At 39.1% G+C, this 13,781-nt stretch overlaps 2 protein-coding genes across 11 annotated transcripts in view; one reads left to right on the top strand and one right to left on the bottom strand.

Annotated features, from left to right (window-relative positions):
• The window catches only part of JAK2 (Janus kinase 2), an 86,596-nt gene extending 81,463 nt beyond the window's left edge, over positions 1-5,133 (top strand). For all 10 annotated transcript variants that reach the window (XR_011678922.1, XM_071425084.1, XM_071425081.1 and 7 more), the window contains one exon: positions 1,214-5,133. Coding sequence is in view for 9 of the 10 variants with exons in the window: in XM_071425084.1 (XP_071281185.1) it covers positions 1,214-1,321 (108 nt within the window). In the remaining variant the exon portion in view is untranslated. The remainder of the gene's footprint in view (positions 1-1,213) is intronic.
• Positions 5,134-10,611: 5,478 nt separating this feature from the next.
• On the bottom strand, positions 10,612-13,697 carry LOC139589049 (relaxin-3-like). The gene is made up of 2 exons (XM_071425080.1): positions 13,391-13,697; positions 10,612-11,312 (listed from the first exon to the last, which is right to left on the bottom strand). The coding sequence occupies exons 1-2, from the start codon at positions 13,605-13,607 to the stop codon at positions 10,945-10,947; spliced, it is 585 nt and encodes a 194-aa protein (XP_071281181.1). The 5' UTR covers positions 13,608-13,697; the 3' UTR covers positions 10,612-10,944.
• Positions 13,698-13,781: the final 84 nt, after the last annotated feature.

Raw genomic sequence — 13,781 nt, 5'->3', positions numbered from 1 at the left:
AAATAATACTGTTAAAACTGGTGAAAGAGAAAACATCAGGGTCAAGTGATCTAATAGAGGAGAAAAAGAATGGTACAAGTGAGGCAGGAAGCGACGGGGGAGGAAAAAATGTATAGAGAATAGAAAGAGAAGTCTTTGAAGGACCTTTCTTGCATTTTATGTACCAGAACAGCAACTGTTGAATTGCCAAGGCTTGGCTTTTTGTAGATAACCTGAATGTCATATATAATAAGATAATAGATCTGTTTACTGAAACTGTATTTTAACTAACCCAAAGGTTTCAGTGTCTGACATTTCTCCAGCTATCAAAGCAAGATGGAAATGTCTCTGTGTCAGAAACTGTATTCATCCCCTTTTGATCCTGGAAGGCCAGTCATCACAGATAATAAATCTTCCAGATACCTGTAGCTTACAGCAGCTTATCTTGCAGCTTACAAGCTGCTTGAGACTTGGTTCTAAAGCAGCTTGGTCAATGCAGGTGTTTCAAATCTGCTGAAAGATAAGGAACAGTTTCTAATTTTTTTCCTGGTAGCTGTACAGATTGTTCTTAAGCAATATGTGAAAAACTGTTGAAAGTATGAGAAATTGGTAATAACAATCTGGATTGAATGAATGAGAAGAGTAGGGGAAAAGCTTGGCAAGTTGTATGAGACCAGGTATCAGGTACATCTTTGGGCAAAAAGAAAACTGTTGCCATGTAACTATTGTAGTGGAAATATCTTCCAAAGTTGGTTCAGTTTGCACTGTAACCTTTTTTTTTTGCTTATTTCTGATTATATATGAAGTATAATTAAGAATTTAATATACAAATGTGGAGAAATATATGTTAACTTCTCAGGGGAAGTCTTATTCAGAATTACTGTCTTTGTAAATCTGATTTCTGGTCATACTGGTGCTTGTTATGTTAAAGCATTTTTGAGCTTCCCAAAAAAAAGAGCAAGAAAAAACTTAAAGTAACATAAGTCTTGTAAAAGTTTCAAAAAACAGCTGAGTGAATTTTCATGCTTACTTTTAAAAAATTGTCTTTCATAATAAGAGCTTCTGCAGAGCCACCTATCCTAGGTTCTTGCTGTCACTGGGCAAGAGTACAGGCACACTCTTCTGCAGCTGTTGTTTGGAAGCATAAAGTTAAGCTGGATATTCTTTAATCCAGTTTCAAGTAAATATGTATGGTATCTGTTTACCTACTACCAATATTTTTTTTCTTCTCCAGATTTATGCTATCATGAAGGAATGCTGGAACAATAATGTTGCCCAGCGCCCCACCTTTCGGGATCTTGCTCAGCGAGTGGATCATATAAGGGAAAACATGGGTGGATGAAAAAACTGTCCCTCCTTCAGAGGATGAGTTGGAATGCAGAACAAAATGTACTTGGTCAGCTGTGTATATTTGACATATGTACATGTGCACACATCTTATCCTTGCTGGAAGTAAAATCTGTGTGGCAAATACCCTATCTCAATCTGCATACTGAGGAATCCTGCTAGGGCTTTTTTATCAGGATATATTTGTTACTATGAGAACATGTTGAAATTCTCAATAGGGAAAGAAATTATTTTTCTAAATTAAAAAATGGGTGGTCATTCAGCAACACCATTATTTGCCTTACTTGGCAGTACAAAAAAGAGGTGACTTAAAATGTAACGAAAATAAGAGATAAAAAACCAGTGTATTTCTTTGTTGAAGTAGAGATGCCCAGAAAAGACTTCTAGAAATACTTTTACACTGAGTATATAGTGACTAGGCACCCTGTTTTGTGTGTTGCACAAAGACTTTTATCTGTTAATACAGTTTCATGATTTTTTCATTGTTGATGCAGAACTGGCTTCTCTGTGTAACAAAATAGAAGTGGTTTGCTGTGCCTGTCTGAATCAGTTATCAGCCAGCAGTATATCCAAAGAGATGTAGCTGTGTGATGTACTGTAAGTATTTTGAGAGAAGGGGAGCAAATTGCGCTTTACTGGGAGAGACAGAAAACTTACTAATCCATGCAAAAATTTTAATTTAAAAATGGAAAAGCAAAGATGTTATCCTTTTATTCTTACTCCTCCCTTGATGAGTATTAGATTGCCTTTATAGAATTGAAGATACAGTGATAACACATAGAAGTGAATTCATTTTACACAAGGCAGTGTTTTCAGTGTAAATAAGGAAAAGCTAAGTATACTGCTTTTAAATGCTGCTCTTTTTTTCTTTCCATCCTTGTAATTTTCATGGAGTCATAAGTGAATGAATTGAAACCTTCAAAGCAGGATTAAAAATCTAGAAAATGCCCTCACTTTCATAATTCCTCACTTTGCTGTTAAGATGATCATCTAAATATCTTCCTTCCAGCACAGAAAAAGAATACTTACAACTCAGTATCTGATATGGCCAGTCACAACCACATTAATCCTGTTCTATATTGAAGTGGCCCAAGCATATTTATTTCTGTGGTAATACCCAACATGAGACTGTTTGGAAGGAGTTACAAGTGCAATTGCTCACACTCAGCATAGGGCAAGGACAGGATTCCAGTTACTGAGAACTGGAAGGAGATCAGAGCTACCTGAATGCTGTATAATTCAGTTTTTGAAATAAGTAACAAAAATTTTTGGACAAGAGAATGCTTTGGTTTTGCCTTGAGGCATAAAACTTGGGGATAATCTCATATCTCAAAGCAGTATAATTGCAGGGTTTGTTTATTTTTAGTTCAAATAATCTTGTTTGTTTGTTTGTTTTTACTTAAGCATTATTGTTTGCAAAGTATAATGCTGGTTCTTTTTGGACTTCTGCTGAGAGAAGTTCAGTTAAGGGGATATACAGCTTGGCAAACTGACCTGACATCCAGATTTATATTTAAAATGAAGTGTTAATTTTTAAAATTTGTGGCAGTGAGTTAGTGAAACAGAGGTTACTTTCACTGTGGAGCCTCCTTAATATTTGTGGTAAACTACATCCATATTATCAGAAATTGAAGAACCTCAGCTTTTAAAAAAACTAAAAAAAAAAACTTAAAAAAATCATCAAAACAAAAAAATCTGTACTTGGTGTAATATAGTGCCAGTATAGCAGTATTTTGTACCACTGTGATGTTTCTCTCCCACAGTCACTCCTACAAAATTACTATTTTATAGTATGAGAGAGTGCTAAATACGGAGAGCAGCATCAACCTTCTCTCTGCCCATTGCATTTAAAACTATTTCTGTTAGTGTTCTTGCCACCAAGCATTTGCATAGATGATTTTTCAAACCAATTTCACAGTTTTTAAGCTGCAAAGAACTTTGAAGTGCTATGTTCAACTTAACATGTTTTCTCAATTTCTATACATTGCTTTGAGGATTTGAAATTTTGTGCAAAAGATGTCTTTGCATTTGTAGTCTCAGTTATGTGTATGTGTATTTTTGTAACAAAGGAGATAAAGCTTTAAAGTATCAAGACAGCATTTCAGCTGAATAACATATGCAGGAATTATGTAACATTTGCAGTGTATGACACTCAGTAGCTCACTGGTTTCAAATACATAGTAGACTAAACATAATTTATGTAAAAATCTCAGGGAAGTTTGTGTAATGCAATGAAGAAATCTTCCAGTCTGCTAATTTTTCAAGTGAATTAAAGGTCTTTTTCTTGTTCTACTACAGTTTGACTATTTACATAGTCTATTTGATTGCATAAATGTAGTGGTGAATTCAAGGATGATTTTTAAGTGTCTTGTGGAGTGTTTTTGTTTTGTTCGGGGTTTTGTTCTGGTTTTTTTTTTACTTTAGTATTATATCATTTTGAGAGAAAGCTGTATCTTTACACTGCAGTGTAACTGTGTGCTGTTGGCCAGAGACAGTCTTTTTTAACAACTAGAGGCCTGTGCAGAGGGCTTGAGCATTTAGGATTAATGTTCTTAGCTGGAAGAATAGGACCAAGTAGTGCTTAGGACTTGGGAGATGTATAGTCATCTGCAGTGTCAATATTTATGTCCCAGAGCTGACCTGGTGGATTTCTCAAAAAGCTGTTGAGGATGTAAATGTAGTGATTTTGCTGAATTTGCTACTGCCAATTGTGTAACCTTTAAAAAAACCCAACAAAGCAACAACACCACCAAAAAACACTGTATTTTGTATTTTGAAAGCTCTCAGATCTACAGTAGCATTGATAATGTCATATTTTTACATGGCATTTGTATTACTAGACTAAGTACTTTGTTTTAGAAAATGTCTTCAGTTGGCATTGCATTTGTAATACATTAGTGTAATAATTATGCTACCCAACATGCTGTTTGATTTTGTTGATAGAAAAAGTGCTGGTTTATGTATACATGACTGCTACTACAGTGTAGAATTAAAATATTAACTACTGCTTTGCACTTATATTGGAAGTGAAAGAATTTTTTAATACGTGCACAATGTATCTTATAGAATCTCTGCAATCAAGTATTGTGTTGTGTAGTATTGATTAGTTGTCTATCAGTATAGATATGTTAAGTTTCAAAGTCAGTTTTTAAATATATTCCACACAGTATTCCACAAACTTGCAACAGTCATGTAGTAAGCCAGAGGAGAAATGAATTTTCAGGAAAAGAAACACATGTTCTTGTCAAGTCCTAGTACTGGTTAAAAGCTTCCATAGTTGAGATAATTGTTGTTAAATGTGCTGATGAATACAACTGTGAAAGTATATGTAAGAATTATATTTTTTCCCTAAAATTAAAATTTTAATTGTTGCATTTAGTTGAGATGCTGACCAGCTGCCCTGAAATGTATGGGAAAAGATGTTACTGTATTAAGGATGAAGAAATGTAATTCTTGTGTAAAGAAAGCAAGCTTTTCAGGAATGTAGGATCACAAACACATAGAGGTTAGAGTTCTGAGAGCAAAAGCAGAGGTATAGAAGAACAAGACTAAAGGAAGAAGGATGATGTTCAGCATGAGAGAAGCTTTCTGAAATGTAAAATGCACAGTGAATTATGAAAAATTGATAGATTTTTCTACTGAAAATGTCATATCATGACAAATATGTGCTAATATATTTCTAAACTGTGTATTGTCTGCCTTAAGTCTGAAATATTCACAGACACCTATCCTGGCTGAAAAAAATTCCATCATTACTATACCAAAATAAACTAATAATGTTGTGCCATGCCAGACAACAATTCTGAACAGGTGTTTGACTGAGAAGTTTTGTTCTGAATTTTTCTTTTCGAATAAGAGGTTTACAGTACTTTATATTAAAGAAGAAAAAGTCCCTTGGTGGTAGGGAGCAGGGAGGAAAAGATACCTGCCACTTATGATTGAAATGTAAACATTTGAACACATGGTTTAGTCAAGAGAACACGAAAGGGATATTTTTAGAAAACTGTGTATCCATACCTGAAACTTAACTGTGTGTTTCTTTTTGCATTTGGATAGTGAAAATTAAAAAAAAAAACTTAATACAATGGATGACACATGCCTGCCAACATTTTCTTTTGCACACTAAAATTTGTTACTGCTATTTAAATCACTGCTGAAGGCAGCTGTTCCATTTGATGAGGTAGAATACAGCACATACAACTTTCCAAACCTTCCTAGCATAGCCATATTAAGCATTTATCTACTGGAAGAAACTTAGATGTACCAAAGTAAAAGTGTTACCTACTGAGGGCTTTTAATCTCTTTTTTAATGAAGATTTTCACTAAGAAAATTAATTTGGGATGAAGAAACACTTCCTTTTGTTCTCAGTATTTAAAGAGATGCAAGTCTCTAAGACAGAAGTGCCTTACACCACCTGTTAGAAATTCTAATGTCTTGATTTTCATTACCTTATCATCTTTCCATTTGACTTTGCCCACCCACTCAATACCATGCTCTCTGGTCCAGATGTCTATGAGGCTGTTTTTGAAATGAGTCCCACTGTCCAACTGACTTCTCTCAGGGCTGCCATGTCCCAACAGGACATGTTTCTCAAGGGCCAAGATGGAGTTCCAGGTGGTGGCAGGAGGCACAGGGCACCTCTCCAGCCATCCATCCGATGGTTGTGCCACTATTTGTAACCATGTAGTGCTTGCCTTGGCAGGTTTGGGTGATCTGCAGACCGCTACCCCCCCACTATTTTTCTTTTGACAATCCTCCATCATACCACAGGGGTTTACCTGCTTGATCTGCTGGGCTGCAGCACACATTCACAGTGCCCTGGTTACAGGGAGTGGGGATGGAATTCTCAGTGCTGTGTGCGTGTGACAACATGGTTTACTGCAAACCACACACATATCAATGGGGCTATGGTATCAGCAGGAAAAGCCAAGGATCAGCAAGAAGGGGAAGTGTGCCATCTTGGCTCTCCCTAGCCAACACGGTGTCAGGATCAGCCTGGTGCACTCAGCCCTGCTCCGTCACCCTGGTCCTTTCTCTGTTCTTTAGGGCCCAGTGGAGTGAATACCCTGGCTCTGGCAGAGCAGAAGCAGCTGTGCAGAGCCCAAAGCTCCAGCTGAGCCAAATCAAGCCCCACGGGTGCTGCAGTTAGCCACATGGGACCAAGCCAAGCCTGGGGAACAGTGCCAAACACAGCTGAGCTCAGCAATCCAGAAAAAAACAGTCTGCATACAGCAGCTTTCACATGGGAAGTGTGGCACTTACAAACAAGCAGATTCTTACCTCTGAAAGTACCTCTAAGAAGATCCCAAGTAACGTTTAAGGTTGAACTTAAGCTTGACTTCAGTCTTCAAAAAAAAAGGACCTACCATAAGGGTCCTTTCACTCTATTCATTCGTGTGCCAGCAAAGCCAGCCAAAGACATTGCTGTTTAAAAGAATGTTTTGATAGCAAAAGATTTTGATTGTTCCTAAACATAGGAAGCAATTTCCCTAATTTTTGAAGACCAGATTGAAGACTTCCAATGTAATTCCAGTCCCTTCCTTCTCAATACCATTTGTAAATTCCTCTGCATCTGTTTGCCAGTTTCTGTGACTTCACTGTCTCATTCCATGTAAGCAATTAATGGAGATGTCAAATAATACTATACTAAAGGGAAGATGCTGTGAATTCAGATGGTCTGTCTCTCTGCCTTGAAAACACACCTTTGTTACATAGCAGAAACATGATTCAAAGAGGATCTGACAGAATGAATATTTTCTAGTAATTAAGTTTGTTCTGTCTTACCCTGGTTTAATTATGAATACTGTAAGTTTTGATAGCAAGAAATATAACATCTAATCACAATATTTGATTTATTTTTTTTAATCCATGTTGATGGCTCTTCATCATCTTATAAGTACTCATATTGTTCACTTGATTGTTTGCTACATTTCCTCTTGCCCTTTGAATTAGAATTAGACTAAATTCTGATCTGTAGTTTTCTATCCAATCATATTTTTTTTCCTACCACTAGAAACCTCTCATCCTTTTTGAATTCCCACAGATAACTATTAACAACTTTGGAGTCTAAGCCTGGGGGAGGCAAACACCTAGCTTAACAAGCCCTGGCTCTCATAAAAGGGCATAAAAGTGGTTTGATTTCAAATGGTGTTCCAAACCTAAGAATGCATGTGATCCAGCGCAGGGAACAGGACACCATAGCTAAAATTAAGACATCTATCTAGCCTCTACTGTTCACCAGCAGCCAACTACCTCACTCAATAGGTACCACCATTAGGATGGACCCAGCTGGAGCTCTGCCTGAACTGCAGCTGGACTGTGCAACAGATGAGTAGGGACACTTCTTGGGATTTCAGATTCCTTACCTGACACATCCTGCCATGCCTGAGGCAGATCATTAATCCAAAACAGATCCTTGGTAAGTGACTAATAGTGTGGTGAATTAAAATCAGGGAAATACTTTTAATCCTTGTAGCTACTCTATGTTGGTAAATTTTTTTCTTATGGTGCCCACTATGTCCACATTCTCAGCTAGATCTTTTCTTAAGTAGCACACTTTCTTCCAGCTGTTTTCTCCATCTTCTGCAGAGTGCTTCAACACCTTTCCTGAATTTTCTATGTAGTTTGTGTCCTTTTGTATCACTTTCTCATCAAAATGGTAATTTAATTTCCCAGTAGTATGAAGTTTTTCTGTTTCTGTTAAGTTCTTTGATCACACAGAGAAAGACTCATCGCCATTAACAACTTTATTTACAGCCTACCATAGTCCCCTACATAACAGCAATATCCTTTTTACTGAGAAATGTTTAGTCACTCCAGTTTCCAAAAGTCCTTCTGGTCTAAGAATAAACATCCTGGAAATACCCTTTTAGTGTTAAAGATCTTTCCTGAAGGGGTCATACATGCCTGTGTCCACTATCCAATCAAGTCTCTAGCATGCCAATTAAAACATGATTTTGAATATGATTTAAGACATCAAGCCATTTTTTGTTTCCTGTCCTCTTCCTTGTCCTTGTCCGTATTCCTATGTAATAAACTAATTATAGTGTATGTATAGATATATAAATGCTAGTTATCTGCTAGTATGTAATGAACAATATCATACAATGAATAAATATTTGTATATAATTAACTAAGATGAGGGAGAAGGAAGGGAAAGGGACCCTTTGCACACTGTAATTTGTGCACAAATATTTTCTTACTCTAAAACACAGACTTAATTTTTGTCTGTGCTATCTGCCTTTGCCATAGCCTGCCTGTTAAAGTTGTTACAGACTATGACAAGGCCTATTACAGAAACCAAATGAAAACACAAATTACACCTATTCTCTGGGTTGACTCATGCCTCTGAGAAAAGCCTGTTTATATCAGATAAAGACTGATTTTTCTATTTATAATCCCATCTCAGCCTGAAGCACTTCCACTCAAACACTATTTTCACTTACACTATTTATAGTTTTACCAATGGCTTACATCTAACCCAGCAAGTTAAACTCCAGATTGTTCCATTCAAGGCTTAAACTCACAAATTTAAAGTTTTAACTACATCTTTATTTCACTCAAGTTGGCTATAACCATTTACTGGATATAACCATTCACCTTCTCCAATATTCCTTTTCAAAAGCTTGGGAGACAGTTTTCTAGCAAGACAAATGCATATAGGATAATTTTCACTTTCTTCTCACATGGAATTTTCATATTTTGGCTTTTCGTAGGGATTCTATCTACCTCTTATTCCTCACCTTAGTACTAAGTAATCTTAACTCCAAAAATGCTTGAAACTGCTCAGAAATAAGGAATACTTCCCCTCAAATTCCTCCTGTAATCTTCTAAGAAATCCTAATCAAAACCCAACCCCAAAACTATGTGTGAAGAGAAGTTTCTGGAAGCCAGGCTATAGACATTTAGCTAATCTGTTGCAAAAACAAACCCACACCAAACTATAGCAGAATGTCACACAGTTGCTGTTTCCACTCAGAGTGGCAAAAAGCATCTTAGAGTCACTACAACTAAGACATTTAAGAAGACAACTCATTTCTTCATAAATATTGCTACCAGGGCAGAAGAGATGGTTCTTTTCACGTGGAAGATAACAGCATTCATACTGAATGTCCATTCTGCCCAATCTCTACTGAATTAAATTCATGTCTTAAAAAATAAAAAGGATTGATAGATGCCTAATTCCTGCAGTAACTACAATATCTTAAGAAAAGGAATTTAAAAAAATATGCAATAATTGCAGAGAGCAGTAGTCTAATCAATGAATACTTGTCATAAGATATTTTGAAGAACAAAGCCAAAGGCATCAACCACACAGCCTAAGCCCTGAAGTATACTCTGAGTCAACTGCTGGTACAAAGTTACCTTGAGCATCACACAGAGGTCAGGAAAACCAAAACCCTCACCTCAGGAACCATATTGCTAGAAATATAACTTTTTTACAGCTGAGAAAAACATGCAGGAAGGCAAAAGGATTAGAAACTACAAGGAATAAATCAGCTATTCATAAATACAGTACCAATTAGCAACTTAGAAGTACATCTGAATTAGTGTAGACCAGCATACTTTAAGAATGCACAGAAAGATGTCTAAGTGTCTGTACAGCAAGTTACTTGATGCACATCCAGCACTCTCAGCCACAGTAGGGAAAAATGGGGAAGTAAAGTAAACAAGGAATGAATGAAGTGTTAATACTCTAACTATTTAAGCCTAGACATCAATATAAAAAAATGCAGGCTGCAAGTGTTGTGTCGCAGTAAAGTCTCTATAAAGATAACACTGCATAAAAACAATTCTGCAATTACAAGGAAATGGAAAACATGAGGTCAAAATAATCAGCAAGCTGAGTCAGTGTCAAGTGGGATTTCAAGTGGCAAAATACTCTTCCTCTACAGCTTTGTACCATGAATCCCATTTTATTATTGTTGGATGTTACAAGAAAGCTGGTGGAACTCTTCATTAGAAAGTTAGTAGCAGTAGAAATAAGGGGTTCAAACTAAAAGAGGGAGAATTTACGTTAGATATTGAGGAAGAAATTGCTCCCCATGAGATGAGACTCTGGAACAGATCACCCAGAGAAGCTTTGGCCTTCTGTGGATGCCCCATCCCTGGCAGTATTAAAGGCCAAAACTGGATGGGACCCTGAACAACTTCATCCAGGGGAAGGTGTCTCTGCCTATGTCAGGGGGGATGGAACTAGGTGATCTTTAGGGTCCCTTCCAACAAAAGCCATTCTATGATTCTATATTCATTATTTTGACAGAGGAACAATAATTTGGCAACACTTAGTATAATTACATTTTATTGAAATATTGAAGTTTTTCTTTAAGTGTTACAAAGATATAATACATTCGTAATATAAGTGTAAAGGCTCAACATTAAAATGAAAAGACTTAGTAAAAAATATAGATTAGAAGTTACTGCAGCAAAACAAACTCATTGCAATTACATTTTTATTTTGTTTTGTTGGTTTTGGTTTTTTTTTAAAGAAAACCAGCTATATTGATTAGCACATATAGACAAGATAAAATACAGCAAGAGTTTTCTTCCTCCATGAAGTAATCAATCAAGTAGTACTGCAACATACACTGATTTCATGCAAAAGTGTAGAGAGGATTTTAAACTCTGCATATAGTACTAATTTCAGCTTTTGTACAGCCCCATTTGCAACACATTCCTGCCAAACCCAGAGACTCCCGTTTTCTTCTGGGATACCTGGCCCAAAGGTAGCTGCTTGATTCCACAGGATTTGCATTTCCTGTTCCTCCCCTGTCCTTCTGAACAGCTTCCTCTACCTGGCGAACAAGCTTTTTAAAGTCACCTGCCACAGGTACATATTCATTATTGTAATTTAAACTATACAAGTCCTTAAACGTCTCCCATCCAAGAAATGGGCTGCGTCTCTGCAGCTGCTCCACTTCAGGATCCAAAACTGATTGCAGGTTGAAGCTTCCCAGTAGTTTGTTACTTGCTGTTTGCGCAGAATCTGTTTTAAAGAGAAGACTTATCTTAAATTCAGACAGTAGGAGCATCAAAAGGATTACACAGCTCTAACAAACAGCAACAAAACCCATTCAGTTTTAAATGGAACACTGTTATGTGGGAGAACAGTCAGTACTTGAGAGTCTCCACACCATGATTTACTTGTAGCTTACTTTTAGCAGAATCTGTATTTTAAAGTCTGTACCTCTTGTTAGACATGCAGAATGCACAGAAACAACTGTAACTGAAGTAAAGGCATCCTGTCAACAACTGCAGTTTTATTGAAGGAGAAGTCTCAATTTTTCCACAGAAATAGAATTTTGTTGTAAAGGCATGTATCCAGAAACACCACAGAGCTGTGTCTTGTGTTGGATGCATTAGATCAGACCCCTCCTCTCCTGTGCACAATCACACTAAGTAGCATCATGTGAAGAAGAAATGTAGGAAGGACTAAATAAGCAAAGATTGTATGTAAACTGAGTCCTAGATGGCATTTTTCTATAGCTATTTTAAACTGATGCTTTCCTCTCATTTCTTTCATTTCTCAAGGCATATCAGGGGCTTGCAGAATTTACTTATGACATTCTTCATCTCACTGACTAAAGTGTTCTCAAAAATACAGCCCTACTTCCTTTCACCTTACACTGTTTCTCTTGATTTTACTTCTGCAATGCAAGTAGCATTGCTTACTTCAACTAATGTGAAGAAAAACAGCTTCTTCAATTCCTAATTTTAAAAGAATCCAAAACAAGTCTTTGTCTTGTGATCTTAATGCTGTTAATAGTTATTTTTTTGTTTCAGAAAGCTGAAAGAGCATGAGACTATCCAGCAACTTTTGTATTTACTTAAATATGCCTAATTAGTATATAGAACCTAAGTTTCAGATAGAACAGCAGCCTGAGTATGTGCAAAAATAAAAGCTGTAGCTACTTTAGTAATTAGACAGTGACTGCCCTTTAATAGTCTTTTGGGGTGAAGTCTTCTAGTTAGACTTCATGCAGCATAGTGGAGGCTCCTTAGTGACTGCTGTTCTCAGAAGCTACTGTTAACAAAAAGGAAAGCAAAATTTGCTGGGAAAGGACATAATCCCCACAGAGGCTGTATGTAAGTAATTTGTTATAATTACAAAGGTTACTTTTATCTTTTACTCAACCTGTTGGGGGAGAAAAAAAGTGGCAAAAATTCCTAGAATACTGGCTTCATTAGCTGCCTGAAGTCTTAGGTTATTTCACTAAAGTGTGTTTAATCAGAAGAAAATAATCTCTTCCACTGCACGTTTTAGTCATAATTACAACTTCTGTCCTTTTAAAAAACGTATTCAAAATACCAACATAAATCAGAGTAATAACTTAAAATTACTGTTACATTTACCGCAGCTTGGGAGCACAGCCCAAAGACTGTAACCCGGAGCACCAGAGTCCACGCTGCCCAGCGTGCCAACTCTTTGATGCAGGAAAGCACCGGGGAGTGATAACATCGGCGCGATGCCACGTCCGTGCGCTCCCACACATCCCGGGAGCCCTGAGGGGCAGCGCGGCGCCAGGGCTCCCGTCCGGAGGGAAACCCCGCCGGGAGCCCCACTTCGTTCCGCCGCCCCAGGAATTACGGAGCCTTGGGAAGGGGGAGAAGCCATAGCGACAGGCATTCCCACAGCTCCCCAGGGCGCATCAGACCACCCTACACGGTCAAGAGAGGGGAGAAGTGGGATTTTGCGGGATTTTATAGCAGAAGCTCCTCTGCGGCCAGCAGCCCTGCGCAGCCGCGCGGTATCTCCGAACTGACCAAAAACTTTGCGTATTATCCCCGCAAATAATGTCCCAGGACCTGCCGTCCCCTTCCCTCTGAATCTCAGGGCGTCCTTCCAAAAGTCTCGGAATGCCAACTAGGATCTAGAGGGAAAGCGAGAAAGAGACGGGGACCTTCCCTCAGCGGCTCAGGGCGGGAGGAGCCAGAGGCGCCGCGGGGCGCTCGCCCTTCCCCATCCCTCCCGTTCTCTCCATCCCTCCTCGCAGCCCGTCGCTCGGCGGCGAGCGAAGCGCCCCGACAGCCGCCTGCCCCTCTGCTCGCTCCTGGGACACTCACCGGCCGCGGGCGCCGGCTCCACCGCCAGCAGGGAGAGCCGCTTCCAGCGGGACCCGCCGCAGGTGAAGATGACGGCGCGGATGAACTCGCGGCCGCACAGCTTCACCCCGTACCCGTCCCCCTCGCCCGCGGGCAGCACGGCGCCGGGGTGCCCCGGCGGTGCCGCGCACAGCAGTGCCACGGCGGCGTACAGCACTCGCAGCTTGGCCATCCTCATCGCGCCGTCCTCGTCCCGCGGGCGCGTTCCCAGCAGACCCGACGGCCACCACACCGCCCCCGACCGCGCGGCCAGCCCAGCCCCGCCGCTGCCCGCCGCCCGCCTTTTATGCGCTGCGAGCGGCGCTGAGTCACCGCCCTGGCCCCGGCCCCGAGCCCCCTCCCCTTCCCCGGT

Source organism: Agelaius tricolor, unplaced genomic scaffold, assembly GCF_023055355.1.
Source record: "Agelaius tricolor isolate 1412-34295 unplaced genomic scaffold, bAgeTri1.0.p SCAF_4, whole genome shotgun sequence".
Taxonomy (NCBI): domain Eukaryota; kingdom Metazoa; phylum Chordata; class Aves; order Passeriformes; family Icteridae; genus Agelaius; species Agelaius tricolor.
Note: the sequence above shows the minus strand (reverse complement) of the source record. Positions and strands in the feature narration are given on the sequence as shown.

Bases quoted from the DNA above. Each gene is read 5' to 3' on its own strand.
- LOC139589049 (XM_071425080.1), bottom strand. From the start codon at position 13,607: ATGAGGATGGCCAAGCTGCGAGTGCTGTACGCCGCCGTGGCACTGCTG. The intron at 11,313-13,390 runs GTGAGTGTCCCA...TCTTTAAAACAG, and splicing joins GGAGCCGGCGCCCGCGGCCG to ATTCTGCGCAAACAGCAAGT.